The 20,474-nt window shown below is 34.2% G+C and overlaps 1 protein-coding gene and 1 long non-coding RNA gene across 7 annotated transcripts; both read left to right on the top strand.

The window, feature by feature from the left end:
• Nucleotides 1-3,909: 3,909 nt before the first annotated feature.
• LOC139875826 (heat stress transcription factor A-6b-like) lies at nt 3,910-7,180 on the top strand. The gene is made up of 3 exons (XM_071863121.1): nt 3,910-4,596; nt 5,665-6,801; nt 6,909-7,180. Exons 1-2 carry the CDS (start codon nt 4,273-4,275, stop codon nt 6,340-6,342), a joined length of 1,002 nt encoding a protein of 333 aa, XP_071719222.1. The 5' UTR covers nt 3,910-4,272; the 3' UTR covers nt 6,343-6,801; nt 6,909-7,180.
• A 5,379-nt stretch (nt 7,181-12,559) lies between these two features.
• Nucleotides 12,560-19,014, top strand: LOC139875815 (uncharacterized). 6 transcript variants are annotated; one of them, XR_011767953.1, is made up of 7 exons: nt 12,560-12,823; nt 12,938-13,410; nt 13,784-14,344; nt 14,476-14,645; nt 14,958-15,136; nt 18,154-18,286; nt 18,367-18,720. It is a non-coding gene; the product is annotated as an uncharacterized lncRNA (long non-coding RNA). The 6 variants fall into 6 exon arrangements; XR_011767957.1 differs by having other exon boundaries at nt 12,566-13,410; nt 13,784-14,108; nt 14,185-14,344; XR_011767954.1 differs by adding an exon at nt 18,826-19,014 and having other exon boundaries at nt 12,571-13,410; nt 18,367-18,500.
• The last annotated feature ends 1,460 nt before the right edge of the window (nt 19,015-20,474 follow it).

The raw sequence follows: 20,474 nt of genomic DNA, 5'->3' as shown, positions 1-20,474 counted from the left end.
TATGAAAGCCTCACCATAAAGGAGCAATGAACCTACATCAGCTCCTTTGAACTTATGAGACCTTATAGGAGTTTAAACTTGTGATTTTAATAAGTTTCACATCATAAGATTTGTTTGGTATATATAAGTAGAGCTTATGAAAATCATAAGCTCTTAAAAATAAACTACTTTTAGTAGCTTGTGAAAAAAAGTAGAGCTTACGAACTGAAAAATAAGCTTAAGCTAGTTTACCAAACACTTATAAAAAAATAATAAGCTCCAGCTACCAGCTTCAAAATTAAGCTCCAACTCTAGCTCTAGTCCATAAGCTTCAACTCCAGCTACAAGTTCCAGCTCCAGCTAGTTTTATCCAAACACATCCTCAACCACAATCAATTATATATACTCCCTCTGTCCCTATTTTAACGTCTACTATTTCCTTTTAGATTGTTCCAAATATAATATTTTCACTTTTATCATTAAATAATAATAATGAGATAAAGTTCTATTATGTCCTTAATATATGCATGTACGTAAGATAGAATGTAAAAAAGTTAATTAAAAGGTAAAGGTTAAAATCGTAATGATGATATTTTCAAACTTTATCTATCTAGAGTAAACTTATGTTCAATTTGTTAAGTGTGGTGAAGAATTAGAACAATGAAAAAGTGGGACCAGCAAGAATGTCACATTTGGTGACTTAGAGTCACATTTGGTGACATTATGTGTCAAAACGTGAGATTTCAGATCGTGACTTTTATTGAGCTGATGTTTTAGCATGTCACCAATGGTGACATATGTCACCAAACGTGAGGTGCAGGTCATCCAGGAAGGATCTGGAACATCTTGACTTATTCAACAAGTTGTTTCCTTATTTTTTTTCTCCTATAAATATAACCCTATGTAAATTGTACAATGTGCACAGAAATTATAAAGAAAAAACTATAGTTTACGCCTGTGGAGTAAACACTTCTCTGTGTTTTGAGTTGGGATATAACCATGTTAAATCCATGTGTTGTTTTATGCATTTATTTATCGTTCGTATGCTTTAATTATTCATTTTTCGTTCATGGATTTGGTGATTGGTTTAAATCACCTGTCATGTTGGGTCCAATAATTCCTAACAGGTGGAATCAAGAGCTTCAAGGTTATGAGTTCGGGAACGATGGTGAATTGAAAGCAAGTGTTTTCGATATTGTTGATGAATCGGTTTTTTCATCCAGGTTATAAAAACGACGGGCTTAGGAATTTGTTTTGCAACATGTATCGAGAGACTAGGTGACTTAGTTCGTCGCGATGAACTCATGGGTATGTCTATGTACCCGAAAAATTTGATCACATCAAGATTCGGGTAACGCTTCTTGAAAGTTATTTTGTAACCAGGAGACTGATTGCATCATGTCGGTGATTATTTTTGCTAAGGGTTACGAAGTCATGGGTCGGGTCGATGGTTTCATTGCGGAGAGATTTTCTGTACGGGTAACGTGTCCAAATTCTCATTCCTCGTTATTCCGTGCGAAGGATTGATTCAGAAAAACTCGGATGTTCATGCACAGCTGCAGAAGAAAATTCACAACAGGTTCGTTAACCGTTGGATCAACTTGAAATTTGGTCTATAGGTAGCAGACACATGGATCTACATGTGGCAAAATTTGAAGCTGATCAGATCGTTGGATTTTCAAATATGAATTTTCGAATTTGGGTAGTTTTAGGATGAACTTTTTCGGTTTGATGATGCGCGTGCGAGACGGTTTTGTCTCAAAAACTTCGAGCGATACAAGCTGTGTTTTCGGGCTTGTGGGTTTGTTATGGTATCTCGGGAGAGTGGTTTTCTCTCGGGTTAGATCGGTTGGGTAACGAACGAGATGCATCGGGTTGAAATCGACAGTGAGAGTTATCGCGGAGGTTTAGAGCTTGCGGGTTTAAAACGGGATGACCAAAGTTTTTAGTTGGATATTTCAGGGTTTATGGAATATGCGGGTGGGTTAGAGTTCGTTGTCACAAAGGAATTTGGTTTGCAAAGGGTGTCGGATAGAACACGTTTGACGGTTGCTCGGGTTTGGTTGATGGTTCAACTATTAGAGCGGTTTTTCTTCGAGGGTGATCAATTAGGAATCTTTAGGTGATGGAAGAGGGGCGGATAATCGTGTAAGTCTCAGAAATTGAGCTTTCTAGGATCGTGAGGGTGTCGGCAACTTGGTTTGAGTTTGGTAACCGACGAAAGTTAACGAGCTAGTGGGAGTTAGACAAGTAGTTGGTTGTTGAGATGGTTGAGAGAATTGTTTCTCCAATGTTCTCAAGTTTAGTGTGTAGATTTCGGTAACACCAGGGTTTCGAATACTTGTGTTTACTCTCTGATGGCAAAGAAATTTGTGACTAACCCGCAGTACGAACCAAGATTCTTCTTGAGTAGCCATAGTTTATTTCTTACTCGTACAGTGAGAGTGTGCATGGATGAGAAGAATGTGGTTTGTGAGATTCATAGCGCTATGAGGAGGTTAGTCTACCAACGAGAAAGAAAAAAGTTTAAAAGGCGGTAGACTTGAAGGTGGTGAAGGCGTTCTCAAGAGGGAATCATGAAGAATAGTCTACAAAGGCGTCTGTTGGGGTTTTCTTTTTATTGGTAAAGGAAATTATAATTAGACGGGAAATTATGTACGAGTGATTGTTGACATGTGAGTTCAGGGTTGGACGTGTCTAGGGGAGTCGGTAAGGCAGTTATCTCATGAATGAATCCTGTATTTGAAGTCTCGCTCACTTCAATTGATTTACTAGTGTAAGAAGATGATTTTCGTGTTAGAAGATGGTGGCGTAGAAACCGAGAGATGACCGAAGCTAGTAACGAAGATTAGATTATTACTCAGCTGTTTGAGTGTCGAAAGTCTTCCTTGGCGTGTCCCGGATGGTTATCCGGTGGTATTCAAAAGGAGTTCTACAATCAAGTGATCTAGAGTTGCTGTGGATGTTCAAACATTGTTAACAGTTGAGGCGGTTGATTTCAAGATTTTGACTAGGTGTGTTGAAGTGCTCTTTATCGAAAGCTGACAGCTCGACGTGGTTAGAGTGTGTGTCCCAAGTTTCCTTAGCGGTATAGATGGGCATGTTCAAAGGTGTTGAAAAGGAGATCGATGTGGGGTTCGTTCAAAGTTTTCAAGTGGGAGATTGTTAAGTGTGGTGAAGAATTAGAACAAAGAAAAAGTGGGGCGAGCAAGAATGTCACATTTGGTGACTTAGAGTCACACTTGGTGAAATCATGTGTCAAAACGTGAGATTTCAGATCGAAACTTTTATTGAGCTGATGTTGGTAGCATGTCACCAATCGTGACATATGTCACCAAACGTGAGGTACATGTCGGCGAGGAAGGATCTGGAACATCTTGACTTGTCCAACAAGTTGTTTCCTTGTTTGTTTTCTCCTATAAATATAACCCCTATGTAACATGACCAATGTGCATGAAAATTATAAATAAAAATCTATAGTTTGCGTCCGTGGAGTATACCCTTCTCCGTGTTTGGATCTGGAATATAACCACGTTACATCCTTGTGTCGTTTTATGCATTTATTTATCGTTCTTATGTTTTAATTATTCATTTATCGTTCGTGAGTTCGGTTTAAATCACATGTCTTGTTGGGTTCATTAATTAATAACACAATTTAGACCACACTAATTTTTCATTAAATTTCTATTCAATTATAAGTTGAATTTGGACCATGATAAAATCCAACAAAATATTTCTAAAGGAGATAAATTAATGAACAAAATATTTCTAAAGGAGATAAATTAATGCAAGTTGCAAAGTCTCCAGAAGCTTCTTGAGGTGCTGAAACCATGGGCGCATATTTTTACCATTAAAAAAGGAACTTCCTCAAAGCAGAAAGCCAAGGAGTGATCTCAATATTTTCTGGCAAACTGTCATTTTTCTTTCCTCAATTTCCTTTCTTGTCATCCGTTTTCACTTCAAACTGATCATCAACAGCACTAAATCTTACTCAATTTTCCTCTTTTTATGTGTTTAACCTTTTCTCTCAATAAGTTTTCTTGATTTTCTTGTTTCTTTTTATTTTATTTTACTTGGCTTTATTTTTACTGCAAAATTTGTTTATACAACTAAATAAGCATCAAAAATCAATATCCATTAAAAAAGAATAAACTTTTGTTCCTAACTGATCTTTATCTTCACACGGGTGTTGTGCTTGACTGCAAGATTTGATGATTCCACTTGAGATTTGATTATTTTGATTGAAAAGAGTGTGGCCCAATAAAAAAGTTGTTTAATTTAGTGGATTTAATCATGAATCCTTACTACCCAGATGTAAAACAAGAATACCCTTTATCTATTTCTAGTACAAGTGGCAGAACAGTACAAGCAAATCAGCCTGTGATGATGGATGACATGCCACAACCAGTGGAAGGTCTACATGAAGCTGGACCTCCACCTTTTTTGACTAAAATATATGATATGGTGGATGATAAGACTATGGATTGCATTGTTTCTTGGAGTAGAGAAGGTCAAAGCTTTGTTGTTTGGGATCCACATACTTTTTCAACTAATTTACTTCCTAGATACTTCAAGCACAACAATTTCTCTAGCTTTGTAAGGCAACTCAATACTTATGTAAGTTTCATTTCTCACATGTTTCTTGGTATATAATTGAAATTAACCATAGAATTTTGATTTATTTCATGTATAGGATGATTTTATAGCATTAATTTGATGCATGTGGTTCTTTAGGTCTTAATTTCTATTTGCATAAGTTTTCAATTGATTTTCATAAGTGTCTTAGTACAATTTTATTTTGATTACTGGATATATAAAAATTAGACTCTTAAATCCCCTGTCTAACGTGGCTTGTAGTTTGTTGAGATGAAGTCAACCCTTAATTTGTTGTTGTAAAATACGAGGGCAAACTGCAATTTACTATTCAACTTTAATTTTTTAATACATGCAATTTATTTATCTAGTCATTTATTAAATTAAATACTTGTTAAATACTTAAATACCACAAAGCATGCCTTAGAAATATGGACATAAAGTCTTCATATTCTTAGAGAAATATACGTGACTAGATATCATTGACGGATCTTGGAATCACAGTCACGGGTGTCATTAATTAAAACTATCAAATGACGTTACTCAAAAACGTTACACTATCCAATGGTATCACTAATTAAAAGCCAATTTTTTTTTTTACTAGATGTAGTAGTTCACCCTCCGCTAATGAATTAAATCCGCTCATGCTAGATTTTGTTTTGTCACATTTAGCACATACATTTATATACTCAATGTGGTTGAAATGAACACACGAGGAATGATTAGGGCATATCCTTCCAAAGTAGAGGTCCTTGTTCGAATACACAAAGATGAAAAAATTAATCCCCGCATGGTCATAAAGGTTCACCTTAGATGACTCCAGGATGCCCGCAAAATAGTTAGTCGCCTTGGGATTAGTCGGCTTACAAAGTGAATCGAATATCCAGATATACCTAAAAGTGTGTTGAAACCTTTTAGTTAGATGAATCTAAGCTTAATTGTAGGCTTTTACCAAAGGGACCCTGGTCTAGCAGTGTGCGAGAATTCTTCAACCAAGAGGTTGGGGTTTAAGCCAGACACTGAGATGTAAATATATGTGGCTGTGTGTGTTATAATGTAAGTTTTCCTTTCTAAAATTTTTAAAAAATGCAGGGTTTTAGAAAGATCGACCCGGATACATGGGAGTTTGCAAATGAGGGATTTCTAAGAGGCCATAAGCACAATTTGAAGAACATTAAACGGAGAAGGGCACCTTCGCAGCCTCTTATTCCTCAACAAGCTATCAATCCATGTGTGGAAATTGGAAAATATGGATCCATAGATGGTGAAGTCAAACGTTTGAGACGTGACAAACATGTTCTTATGATGGAATTAGTTAAACTCCGACAACAACAGCAAAATACGAGGGCCCACCTTCAAGCTATGGAGGTTAGATTACAAGGAACTGAAAAGAAGCAGCAAAAAATGATGAGTTTTCTAGCGAAAGCAATGCAAAATCCCGATTTTGTCCAGAAGTTGGCCCTGCATGGTAAGAGAAACGTTATTGAAGAGACTATAATGAATAAAAGGAGAAAGTCAATTGAGTATGGTCAAGGGTCAACGATTATCAAAAACGAGCCTCAAGAATGGGGTGATCCTTCTGGTTTTGAAATGTCCGAGTTGGATGAACTCGCTTTAGAAATGCAAGGATTCAGTAGACCGAAAAGGAACGACGAAGTAGTTAATGATCTTGAAGAATTTGAGTGTGAAGATAAAGAACTTGATGAAGAGTTTTGGGATGAATTATTTAACGAACAGTTTGGGACGGTTAATGAAAGTGAAGATCAGTAGTAAAGGATGGATATATCTAATAGTGGATAGTGTATAAATAAATAATAACCTCTTTGTTTTCGACTGTTTTTAAAAACGTTTGTTCTTGGTGTTTGTAGTTAGGTACATTGGATGAGGATGATGAAGATCTGAAGATCTTGGACAAATTCATGCTGATTACTAGTTCTTATGTTGGTTTGTTGATATTTACATGCTTTAGTATAAAGAAAACTTTACTTATTATCGCTTGGATTTCATCTTGATTCAGATTCTTTGCATTGCCTGGACACAGATACCTGAAAAGCACTAGTGTCCTCCAAAATTAACCTTTTTACTGTCTTTTACTTTTTCTTAGATTGTTCTGTTTTGGGTTAAATTAGTTTTTTAGATCTGATGCTTTTATATGACTCTATCTTGATCATCAGATTTGGAAGCATTATTTTGGCCAGATTCAAGTGCTTGTTCTGATATAACTCTAAGGTTATCATTGTTATTTTTTGAACCAATTAACTGATTTTATTGTTTGGTTATGAGGGAATTATATCCTGCCCTTAATGAAATTGATTTTTTTAAATATATTAATGTAGATTGATATGAAGATGCAATACTTGAAGATTCTTTGGCTGCAATATGGAAGTCAGCTATAACCTGTAGTAGTTATGTGGGCCATGATGGCTAAGGGTATGTTTGGGTCTGTTAATTAAGGATAATACTGTGTTGTTAGATTAAGTTTCGGGATTATACAAATTAGTAAGTTTCGGGATTATACTAATTAGTATGTAGGGTGTCTTAACGAAGGTGAGAGGAATGGGCTGTGTAGTTACAAATATACTTTGAAAATTTATAAAATGGTATTATTGTCGCCGAAAGGTAACAAACAAAAGTTGATGTTCCATTGATTTATGGTTTAGTTAACTTTGGGACTTGTGATACAAGACTTTCATAGATTTCACTGAAAAAAGCGAGCGAAAACGACTCTGATAGTAGTTAGCAGGAGTAGAAACTAAACACAATGTGGTATAAAGTGTGTGGTATAAAGTGTGTGGTTCTTCTGGCCGAAGGTCCTTGGGAAGCAGCCTCTCTGCCCTATAGTATAGGGAGGGACGACTTCTTTTACCCGCGGACCGATAGGTATCCGTGGGGGGAGGAATGACTGCCCTTTTACTCTAGGGTATGCCCTTTTACTCTATGGTAGAGGAAAGACTGTCTACATCTAACCTCCTTCATACTTCACTTTAGTGGAATTGGGTATTGTTGTTGTTGTGTTAATTGTTTAGTTGTTGATGATGTTGTTGAGCAGGATGTGTGGATAAGAATCAATTATGAGTTGTTTTTAAGGTGTCATTTTCATTTCGTGATGCTTTGTGAATATGTTTAGTCATATGACTAATTTACCTTAGAAATCTAACTTAAAGTCCTCCTTCACACGTGAAGTTGCACTTTAGCAGCTCATTGTGTGTGTGACTTTCTGACTTAATATACTTACTGTATATGTTTACTTCTTAACCTAAAAGGAAAAATATTATTGGTAAAGAAACAAGAATGGTCGATTTTTGTTAGAGCTTTAATTTACGGGATAGAACTATTTTTCAAATTGATGTTAAAACAACCACCAAATCAATAGATCATAAAGAAAATAATGGTCGATCTAAGATGTTAGATGTTATATATAAACATAGTTTCGATTTATATATATAGGTCAATCAAAACAAAACAAAAAAAAGGAAGATTTGTTTATCTACATGTTAAATAGTATTTATACTACTTCCGTCCCAAATTTATTGTCATGTTTTGACTTTTAAGTTTTTTTATTTTAACTTTGACTTTAAATAATTTTGTTGTATTATATATTTTTCGATGAAATTTATATCAATGGATTGATTTTTGAATATATTAACGGTATAACATTCATCAACTATTATCCAACACATGAAAAATAATGCAAGTCATAGTCGGAAAGAGTAGACCTATAAAGTTAAAACATGAAAATAGTATTGGGACGGAGGGTTTGCACAGAGTAAGCGGACAGTCCCTAAACTTTTTTTCCTGCATATACAGTCCTCGTGGTTTGCACATTTTGTGTGTAAAGTCCTTAAAACTAATGGACGTTAAAAAGCTCCGTTACACCATCTCACCTGCGTTGCACGTGAGAGTATATTCGTCTTTTTACCTTATAAACCCTCAAAGATTTTTTTTTAATCATCGTTGTCATGATGATAGAATCAGTTTCTATCATACAAACAAGAATACAGACCAAATAAAGTGAAACCCAAACTAACTTCAAATTAAAATCAAAACAAAATCATAATCTTGAAAACAAGTCATACCCAAATGTTAAACCTAAACAATTTCTGATAGCAGTCATACTCTCCACCAAGATTCATTAAACACATTTTGTTATGAATTTAGCGATGCATTACATGTTTCTGCCGGAACCAATTAATTTCCGGTAACGTTTTCTTACACTCAAACACACAATTCACTGTCTTCGAATCGAATCGATTTCCAATAACAATCAAAGTCTCCACCGTGGGTAATATTTCCGCCTCTAGATCCAGTTACAAACGATTGAAGATCCTAAATCTAATCGTCTACAAAGTGGTATCAGAGCTGGAGTCTCTGAATCGTGCGTTTTAATCAATTTTTGGTGTTAAAAAGTGGTTTTATGGTAAAAAAAACATTTCGTGTCAAATCTCTCTATTTTCAGGTTATAGTAGTTGTTTTCAGTGTTTAATTGTGTTACCAGTAGGTCGTTTTAAGTCTGTAGTGTCTTTGTTCGATTCGTTTTGTCAAAAACTAGTCGCTAAATCGAGTCTTCTCTAAAAACCGTAGTTTTCGACCTGCTACTGACAAGAAAACAACTGGCCGTGTGAGTCTTGACAATCGACCGTGTGAGTCACTTAGCCGACCGTGTGAGTTTTGTTCTTAGCCGTTTGAGTTTCACATAGATATTCGACCATGTAAGTTGACACCCGACCGTTTGAGTAAACACAACCGACCGAGGGAGTTTGACATTCGACCGTGTGAGTTGCAATACCAAATCGACTTATAGTAACAAAGTGCTGGCCGTTTGACTTTAAGACACTCGACCGATTGACAATGACACTCGACCGGTCGTATTTTAATACAGAAACCTTATTTGGTTAATTTAACTTAAATTTAAAAGATGTCTGAACCAAATTCATATATTGCTACTAAGTGTGCTATGGTACTAACGCATGGTATTCAGAAAATCCTGTTATCTGAAAATGAATCTGGTACTGCCAACAAGGTACCAAAACTTGAGAATATGAAGGACTTTTTGGACTGGAAGAGTCGGTTTATGATATACTTGAATGGGATAGATTCAAGATTGTGAGAATTGATTGAAACTGAATATATTTGGCCAGTGGGCACAGATGGTGAAAGGAAAGAAACTTCTGTTTTTTCTCCTCTTGAAAGAGAACGGTATTATTTAGAATACAAATGTTATGCGCAACTAAGTCAGAGTTTATCAAAATAGATCTTCCATCAATTTCGATCCCGAAATAAGATATCTCATTTTCTTTGGGTTACAATTCAGTCTGCTACATAAGGTACTGAGACCTATCGTGCGACTAAAGGTAAAGTGTTGAAGACTGAATGGAAGACTTTTGTTGCACTCCCTATAGAGAGTTTGGAACAAACTTTAATAAGATACCGTCATTTTATGTCTGAGCATAACGATTATGGGATTGAGGTTTCAGATACTAAAGCAATCAGGGTATTGAAAGAAGGGTTGCCAGAAAAGTGGGATATGATAATAGAACAAATTCAGACTGGCTACGAACTTAGCTCGTCCGTTAACTTTGTCTACCTTCACTTCCAAGCTTATGGTGAAAGAAGTTGGATTAGAAGCTAAAAGAAGACGTCTTGGAGCACCACAACAACCTACTTTGTATAAAGGTGCTGAGATTGGTTCTTCTGCATCTTGGGTAGTTAATTTATTAAATTTCAATATCGAAAATACTAAATTGAATCTTATATTTGTTGTAGATGTCAAATCAAAATGTAAAACACATCCTTATTTGTTGGAGAAGGATAAACGCAGTGTTCAAACATCCTAGACTGGCACTACAACCTGAGAACTCTTAACAAGCATAAATGGAAGTTGAAAAAAATTTAGAACCCTTATTCGTCGATGAAACAATCATTTGCATGGGAACCGGAATTTGAAAATTTGGAAAAAGACGTGCTGATTGGAAAGCTAGGTCTCTCTCGTTTGGAGGTAGGATCACTTTAATCAAAACGGTATTATCTAGCCTACCCCTTTACTTTTTTTCATTGTATTCAGCCCCTTCTTGTGTTATTGATAAATTGGAGGGTTTGAGGCGTCGATTTTTTTAGGGCGGGTCGTCTGACGTCTCCAGAATGGCATGGATCAAATGGGATACTTGCCTTCGACCTCGAGATTTCGGTGGGTTAGACATTGCCCCAAAAGCCCTCAAAAACCGCGCTTTACTTGCAAAATGGTGGTGGCGTTTTAAACACGAAAACGAGTCACTTTGGGTGTCTATTACAAAAAGTATATATGGCGAGGAGGGAGGCCTTAGTACCTCTCTTTCTTCCCCATATCGTCGGCTTTCGTCAACATGGGCGGGCATTGTTAAAGTGGGTAACAATATATACAATTTTGATCGTGCTTTTGCTAATTCTTTAAAAAAAAGAATTGTAGATGGCTCAAGAACTTGTTTTTGGGAAGAAAGGTGGCTTGGCGATGTTTTACTAAAAGATAAATTTAATAGACTATATCGGCTAGAAACCTTCAAAAACGCCACCATCCGTGATCGTGTCCGCAGGGAGGGTAATGATATTCATACGCTTTGGTGCTGGTCACGCAATATCTCAGAGAGATTGTGCGGGGACCTCACCAATCTTACTAATTGTTTGTCTAGTTTTGTCCCGTGCAGTTCAGGTCTTGAAGAATGGGCATGGTCATGGAGTAATGACGGTTTGTTTTCGGTGAGCAGGCTCATGGAACTAGTTAATCAAACTTCGGCTACTAAGACCCTTCGAAATAGTCTTGTCCCTCTCAAGGTCGAGTTGTTCATATGGCATGGCTAGATTTAAATGGTTACCTACTAGGGTGGAATTGGACAAGCGTGGTTTGGATATGGGAACGGTTCGTTGTCTCGTTTGTAAAAATGGATTAGAGATGGTGGAAAATTCTATCATCTTATACAACTTTGCTCTTGATATTTGGAAACGGGTTTTCGACTGGTGAAATCTGGGCCCATTTACAAACTTGAGTATAAATGAATCCTTTACATGGAACGATCACTCCTTTAATTCTGAATTTGGCAAAAAACTATGGCAAGCCACCGAGTGGGTAACCGGATACATGATATGGAAAAGTAGGAACGCCACCACTTTTTCTAAAGCGAAACCCACTAGTGCTATGGTGTTTAAGGAAATCCATATTAAAAGCTTTGAATGGTTCTCCAATAGAATTAAAGGAACAAACATAGAATGAGATCCGTGGATAGCAAATCCGCGAGGTTATGACTTGATTGCTTTACCATATAGGAGATCCGGCATTGGTTAAATAGATATACCCTCCTTGTAGGTTTTTTGCCTCACTCCTGGAGTAGTCGTTTTGGAGGAGAGAAATTGGGGTGGTTCGAGGTGCTTTGTCGCTGAATTGCCAACACTGTATCTCGTTTCATCCCAGCTTGTTTTTCTCAAGTAAAATATCCTCTTTAATGATAATGAACGGACCACGACGTTTTCCTACAACAACGGGGGGCTTATATCTCTAGTTTTGATCTCGTTATTTCGTTTTCCTAGATGTAACTTTCTCGTTTTGTCTGGACTTTGTGATTGTAAATGTGTATTTTTTATATACAATAAAATAATATTTTACTTTACCGTTAAAAAAAAGGTAGCGTGCACCCATCCATAGGGGTGTTCATAATATTCGAATCCGAATTCGTAATCTGAATAATCCGAAATCCGATCCGAAAATATCCAAAAAATCGGATATCCGAAAACCGGATATCCGATTTTTCGGATTTGGATTTCGGATGACATTGTCAAAATTTTCGGATATTCGGATATCCGAATATCCGAAATTAAATAAACTTTATTATATATTTTTTATTTTTATTATATATTATATATATTATAATTATTAGAATGGGCTTGGGCCGTAAGTAAAGTCTAAAAGGAATAAAATCCTAAAAGGAGTCTTCGAGAGGAGTTCTAGGATTTCAAGTAAATTCAGTTTATCCTTAATTGCAACTGCTATTCGATTTCTAATTTTATCACGTTTGTCATGTAAAATCAGTTCATCCTTGAAACGTTTATATCTACACTGATGGTGTTTGTGGATGATTGGTGAATTATCATCTGCTATGAAAACCCTTAAAATCGAAACTCTTAGACCTCGAAATAAAAAATATTGTATACGGTTTTCTTCTTTTGTTTAATGATTATGAAGTGCAGAGTGGACATAAATCAAATCCACAAGACCCCAAAGATTTCAGTAAGTCAACTGACTATGTTTATTATATATTAATTTCTTGTGTATAACTCTGTTGTGCTACTGTTTGGGCCCAAATATTTCAATATGTTAATTATATGTTACTCCAAACTGTAGAAGATGGATAGTGATGATGGTTGAATTGTAATGAGTCAAAAAAAATTATTGAAGTTTCGGATATTTGGATAATCCAATATCCGAATCCGAAATTTCGGATATGTCCGAAATTTTGGATTAGAATGACCAAATCCACTCTCCGAAATTCGGATATCAGAATTTTCGGATATCCTGTGAACATCCCTCCACACCCATACCCTCCAGTCCTCCGCTCCTTCTCACCCGTACCCTCCTTTCCCCTGCCCTCTCTTTTCATCTTTGTCTCTTCACCAACAATCGATCTCAACCGTCGCCACCGCACGATTATCTCGCCGTCTTCTCCATCTTCAATTTGAGTTGTCGAATTCATTACTCGTAGACAATGACCCATATTCAATTTGGACGATATATGAAGATTTTCTAATTCAATTGATGACGATTGTGAAGAAGATGCAAACATTAATTCTTCTTTTCCTTGTACAAATCCTTCAAAGGTATGCATCTTTCACTAATTCATTAATATTTATACAGTTTTCATTTATCGTTATCTAGCCCTAAAAATTATAACTTTCAGTTTGATAGGATAATCATGATTATTTAGGTAAGCTCTGTGAATATGGATATGATAATGATGATTGTTTATAGTATGTTGATGATTAGGGTATTATTTTTCTAATAAAGACGATTATTATGAAAGTATTTTGCCGACATAACTACCTACTACATGTCTTGGTTTACTAATAATGTGTCTATTACCATGTATTAGATTAGATTATAGATTAATTAGTGTTAGATTTAGAAGCAGCACGCTAACTGCGTTTTTTTTTTTTTTTTTTTGGTTTTTGATGAGATTTTGCTGTTTTATAGTTGTAACAGGCTCAAAGTCATATATATCAGTCTATTTTAAAAGCATACAAGATTACCATTGCAATTTACATCGATTTACCTTTTATGCTCTAATAAGGTATTGTAAATTACTGTTCGCTTTTTATTCTATACTTCTCAAATTCAAGCTAGGGTTTATGTTCGATTTTACAATTGATATCTAAATCTAATTGCGGTTTTACATTGTATACGGTTGCTGATTGGCTGGAAAAGTTACTAATGGGTCTTGGGATTTTCGGTTCGATCGGTGATGGAATTTCGATGCCAACGATGTTACTTATCACCAGTAAAATCATGAATACTATTGGTAACTCTTCTTCTTCTTCTTCAATGGATTCATTCATTGATAAGTGATGAATTCTGCACCCGAAAATGGATTTCAGATTTGTGGGATACAAAACAATTGCTTGCCATGTCTAAATTGCACTACTTCGACAGACGTAAAGAGTAAATCGTCGTGTTCAAGCCCTCAAAGTGCACGGAAAAAAACGTCTTCAAGACTTTCGTTTAGATGGCGGGAAGGGCAGTACAATCTTTCTATATGTAAGAGTTGTATATAACCTGTATATAACCATTCATAAGTAATTGGGTCGAAATTGCCACCTTTGCAAAGGGTTGAATCATGTATTTGGTCACTTAGTTTTAAATCCTTTATTTTTCTTTGTCTGTTTCAGTGTCCCGAAAAGGTATTTTACGAAGACCAATTGCAGGCTCTCAAGTTCCGTATTGTCCAATAGCAAAAAAAATGTCAGATTGTTGGTCACCACTTGATCCAAGCGCGTTTAAAGTACGCGGACATAATTATTTAAGGTATTAGCTTGACATTAGACATCCATTATTTAAGGTAAGTTATTGTTTAATTTAAATTTTTTCCTTTTCTATTATATATCTTGGGTTTGGTACGGGAAAGGGTCGGAAACAGTTACAAGGTAAACTGGTTAAACAGTGTATATCTGACTATTCTGGTAGCATTAACAGGGAAACTTTATTCAAACTTTGTAATTTTGAGTAATTTGCTGCAAACTTTTCAAACTATACACATGATTTTTTGGTCTCTTTGAGAAAAGTAATAATAATTATAATTATTGCCATTATTATACTTTTGCTATAGAGTGATGTACTAAAATGAATATGTTACTAAAATAATTTGTTGTAGAGGGGTATTGTTGGGCAAGAACAGCAGAGAGGCCGGCATCAAGATTAAGGTCAACTTATTTAAAAGCAGTATTACGGCAAGAAGTTGCGTATTTCGATATGAATGTAAGAAGTACAGCTGAGTTCATAATGAGTGTGTCCAACGATAGCCTTGTGATTGAAGAATTCATCAGTGAAAAGGTAAAGTTGTGATTCGAATTTTGTTTCTGTTTTTTTTTTTTCAAGCGTAATTAACGCATTGTAACTTTTCATAAAATTGTTAACAAAAAATGCAGATGCCTATGTTTTTGATGAATGTTTCTATATTTGGGGGGAGCATATATAGTTGCATTTATATTACTATGGAGGCTAGCAATTGTTGCAGTTCCATTTATTTTACTACTAGTCAAGGACCAGTGATTTCACGGGTTTGTTAAAAATATATATAAAAAAAATGAGACCTACTATATAACTTTGAGACATAAGAGTCCTAACTTTAATACTCCGTATTCCTTTTCTAAATGCAAATACAAACTCAGTCATGACTATGCAAAACATGTATCATATAGATATGTATTTCGTGGCTAGAATATTTTGAATTATTGACAAAAAAACAGTTTGAATTGTTGTTGCTGAATAAAAAAGTCTTGATGACTTATATTGGTGCAACTAATGAATAAACATACATATGTGGTCATACAAATGTTGGGCCAGAATTAGTTACTTGGCTAGAAAGAACATTGCCACTTTGACTTAATGAAGCATTGCCAATGTTAGAATTAAACGTTGCTCTAAACTCAACGATTTCAGGAACATCATATTATCATCTATCCACATCTTCCTTCCAAACTTCGCATTTTGAAAAGATACAGTTCCTGAAAATATATTCAAAGGCATGTAAATAGTGCAGAGAATATTAGATTTTGTCACTTCTTATACCATTATGAACATTATGTCAGTTACATTTCAATTTGCATAGAAGTAAGACCACATCTAAATCTAAATGTAAGACCACATCTTCAAATGCTACTGTTTCAAGTTTAACTACAACATCCTTTTACCTATTTTGGCTTGACCCACCCATTTGGCCACTCATATCAAACAACGAAGATGATATAAGGTTCAACCGGGAAAGAATAGGTTCTTTCAACAATATACATCAACATAAAACAACCAATCTAATATGAAACCATCATTAAAGCAGTACATCATCATTCAACAACACAAATGTGAAAACTGGGCCACACACAGCTTGATCCAGAATCATGACATCATCAATTAACAACTTTTGTTTGAATCTTCCAACCTTGAATGCTCACCCATTCATGTTTAAATTTGGTAAAGATTGGCAAAATACATAAATCTCCCAATTTTAAAGCATGAAAAGCTAATTTAATAAAAATCCAATTAATTTTTAGACCTATAATCAATAAGAATCTAGCTTAAAAGTAAATTCTTAAATAAACACAATCCACATAGATAAATAACAATAATTCAAAAAAAAAAAAAAAAAAAAAAAAAAAAAGGAAAATGAAGTTAGCTATTTACCTAAATTCTGATTGTTCAATAATAAAAAATGAAGGCACTACTTGAAGTATCTGCACAAAACAAAAACCATAAACAAAATAATTCATTAAACTGACCCTAGAATTAATTATCATCATTGAACTATATAAATCTTAAGTCACCTGTTATTCCAATCATAACAGCTTCAAAAGAACATCTGAGAAAAAAAAAATTAAAATAAGCAGGAAAGGATAAATTTGAAGGTTACCATCGAACATCCACACATATACAATTTAATTAACCAATCTCGATTTACTTGCAGAGAGAAATCGCATCAATCTAACAACCTTCTCTGCCATAGCCATTATATTGATGAAAAACTAACGAAAATTACAAAAAGTTCATAATCATAATGACTAATCACTACGAAACTAAAAGATCACAACTATTTAAAAAAAAAAAAAAAACTTTGCTTGAAATACTAACCTTAATAGATTGGTTACCTCAAATGGATGGCGAAATCATCTTCATTTATCTCTGAAAGAACCCTAGATTTTGATTGTTGGATTCTTTGATTAGAGGAAAAAACAATTTATTAGATAGAAATCATGAAGAAACCTAGATGAAGAAACCCTTCTTTTAATTTGGATTCAAATTCAAATTCAAATGTATATACACAACATAATGTTTGTACAGCTCGATGCAACACACCGCGTGGTAAGATTGATATTATCAAGACAAAATTTGAATGAATGTCCATCTCGATGCAATACACCGCGTGGGTGGTAATATTGGGTTTTGTTATTTTTATTTAGGAGATCCATTCATTCATGCTCGGTACGATATACACTTTTAGATTAGGTTTTATTTTTATTTTTATTTTATATTTTTTGGGAGGCACAAAGTGATAGTAGACAGAGCAAAAAGAAGAAAAGGGATTGGCCCCTTTTTGTGTTGATGGCGTGAAACAAAGAAAGAAACGGAGAAAGACGAAAAACAATTCATATTCATATTTTGGTATACATCTCGTTAATTTAATTAAGTGGATCAATTTAAGCAATTAATTTATTTAACCAATTACTAATGACATCATAATAATTTTTAACTTTAAACCATAAAATGCCACCTGTCCATTTTATAATTTTATGGCATTGATAAGCCTTGTTAATGATGTAATCAAATTAGCATTTTATAAGAGACATCATAATAATTTTTAACTTTAAACCATAAAATGCCACCTGTCCATTTTATAATTTTAAGGCATTGATAAGCCTTGTTAATGATGTAATCAAATTAGCATTTTATAAGAGATAAGAGATTATAGATAGATTATAGATTAGTTATACTTGGAATGATATATGGAAAGGTCTTTCATGATTGTTGATTTATTTTAGTGCAAAACAAACACCTCTGCATGCTTCAACACTATGAGATTGCAACATATTTTTGTATGTGATTCTAATGCTTTTTTGTGTAAGTAATTAGTTGTTGAGTTATTAGAATTAGTTAACTCAATATGAATCTATGTTCATCAAGCTTGTGACATAAAGTGGATGTTTTAGATTGGATTTTGCACTCATGTATAATACTAAAAGCACCTTAATTTCTTTTTTCTTTTGAATGCTCATGTATATATGACTATCTTCTTTATTTGATGTAAATCGTTCCTATTAATATCTAATTTGTTTTATGTCTAATTGATCTGATGGCAGGGCACCAATGGGTGGAAACTAATAAAACTTTGATGTAATGGAGTAATATATGAGCATATTGTGGAACGATTATTAATGTGAAGAATATTGGAACACAAGTGTCATTGTTTAGGATGTTGTTGATCTTGACGAGGTGAGATTGTCTTATATTACTTTACGATTAGCTCTTGGCAAGATTTGTTCAATCAAATGCTCTTTATACACTTTTTTCAGATTCGAACTCTGTGGAGACGCACTACTTCTAAAGCACACTCACAAAGTCTAAATTTTGTGGATATTGATAATCAAACCGAGTTATAATTCAACGTGTTTGTCATAGCCCAGAATTCGAGATCATACTTTAAGAGGTTGATCTATCCTTAAATGGCAATCTTCATGTATTCTAGCTGCTGAGTTAATATCAATGAGACTAGAATTTTTTATATAATATTGCAGACTAGCGTTTCACATTTCCAGAGTTTATAGTTATTTTAGTATTAAAACACTCCCAAGTGTTTCTTAGCAGCGAAGCGCGTGACCCTACGTCTTGTTTTTACAATTCTTTTTCTCAATCTCTACCATATTATTCAAGACATTAATATTTAATTTTTAGATTATAATTTTTAATTTTCTTAATAACATTAACATAGAAATATATGCTTAAACAATATTTGTTATATTTTTAACATACAGATGATGAAGCTGAATATGTCTAGTTTTGGTGTTATGATCAACAGACATGAGATAATCATCCACTTAATTTGAAAGATATCTTCAAGCCCTGTCGATTACATTTGTTTGCAAGCATCTACATACGAAAGTTGTTGATTCGTCGATATTTTTTTTTAGAGTAGTTCAGATTCTTCAATTATCTATTTATTAGCATTTGAAAGTGGTGACTACTACTATTTATTCAACATACTCAAATGTTTTCATGAATTTATTTATAGTTTTTTTCACTTTAATATGTTTTGTTAGTTTATTCTATTTTACCATTTGCATTTTCATTCTAAGGCTAAACTAAATAATTTTAGCATTTAACTTACTACATAAAATATATCATTAAAGTGATTCGTTTAAACAAACACAGCTCGTGTTTTCGCGGGTCATTTCACTAGTCTATAGTTTCTATAAAAATCCTATAATGATGATGTCATTAATAGGCTAATTCATTTGTTAAAAAAAATCAAAAAATAAAAGAAAAAAATTTAAGCATGGTAGGTGATGTCATTAATCTAAATAATTTTGAATTAAAATTAAATCTTATTAATAATTATTTTAATTATTAAAATTAAATAATTTTGAATTATTTTAATTAATTATTTTGAATTGAGTACGAGAAGGTATAAAAGCTATGCAGAAGAAAACCAATTCTAAATTTATATTTTGATTTACACTTTTTAAAATAAAATGACAACCAATATTATTTCTTATTATTGGATGTAGATTGTTTAATATGCATTTTAGGTGTTTGATGAAATATTCAGCTAACGAGTTTCTTAGTCGGACTCTGTGATTTCACGGGTCATTAAATAAATGACTTTAGCATTTACGTTCACTTAATACCTAAAGCATATCATTAAACTGTTTCGTTTAAACAAACTCGTGGTTCCACGAGTCATTTCACTAGTATAACATATATGTCCAAACTATATAATACAAAAGTCGAACCTTAGTTAAAATCGTGATGCCTTGTAAACGCCATCAAATGTTCAACAAGAAAATAACGTCTATACATATAAATAAGTTAGTGTTTTAGGTTTTGTTCAAAAGCATTTGATTTTTCCTTTTTAACAAATGGCCAGACTTGAATCAAGTTTCTTGTTCTTGTTCCTTGTCTTCATCACCATCATAAACCTTTCATATGTAAGCAATTATCTTGTTATGTACTAGTTATTGTATAATAATATTGAAAAAATTTTTTTTTTTTTTTTTTTTTTTTTTTTTTTTTTTTTTTTTTTTTTTTTTTTTTTGAAAGGCAAGCTTGCATCAGTCCGGACCGAAGCCTAGTCATCATTTGCACACACACACGCGCTTTCGGGCAGGAAACCCGAACCACACTCTGAGGATCCGACCCTTAAACCATCCCGAGGGGCAGGCGGGCCGGATCTTAGTCCCGGAGCGGGTCGGTAAAACCTTCCCTTTGAGCCACCTTCAAGGAATAATGTTTCAATTCCTAGAGCGGGTGACGAGGTTCGAACCCGAGACCTCTAGCTCTGCGAGTACACAAGTGTAACCGCGGTACCATTGAAGCAATGCTTCGTTGGTAATATTGAAAAAAATTTGAATGTATTATTAATTTGACACATTCTCATTGAGGCGTGTTTGTAATAAATTTAGTA

The sequence above is a fragment of the Rutidosis leptorrhynchoides genome, chromosome 1 (genome assembly GCF_046630445.1).
Source record: "Rutidosis leptorrhynchoides isolate AG116_Rl617_1_P2 chromosome 1, CSIRO_AGI_Rlap_v1, whole genome shotgun sequence".
NCBI lineage: Eukaryota > Viridiplantae > Streptophyta > Magnoliopsida > Asterales > Asteraceae > Rutidosis > Rutidosis leptorrhynchoides.
Note: the sequence above shows the minus strand (reverse complement) of the source record. Positions and strands in the feature narration are given on the sequence as shown.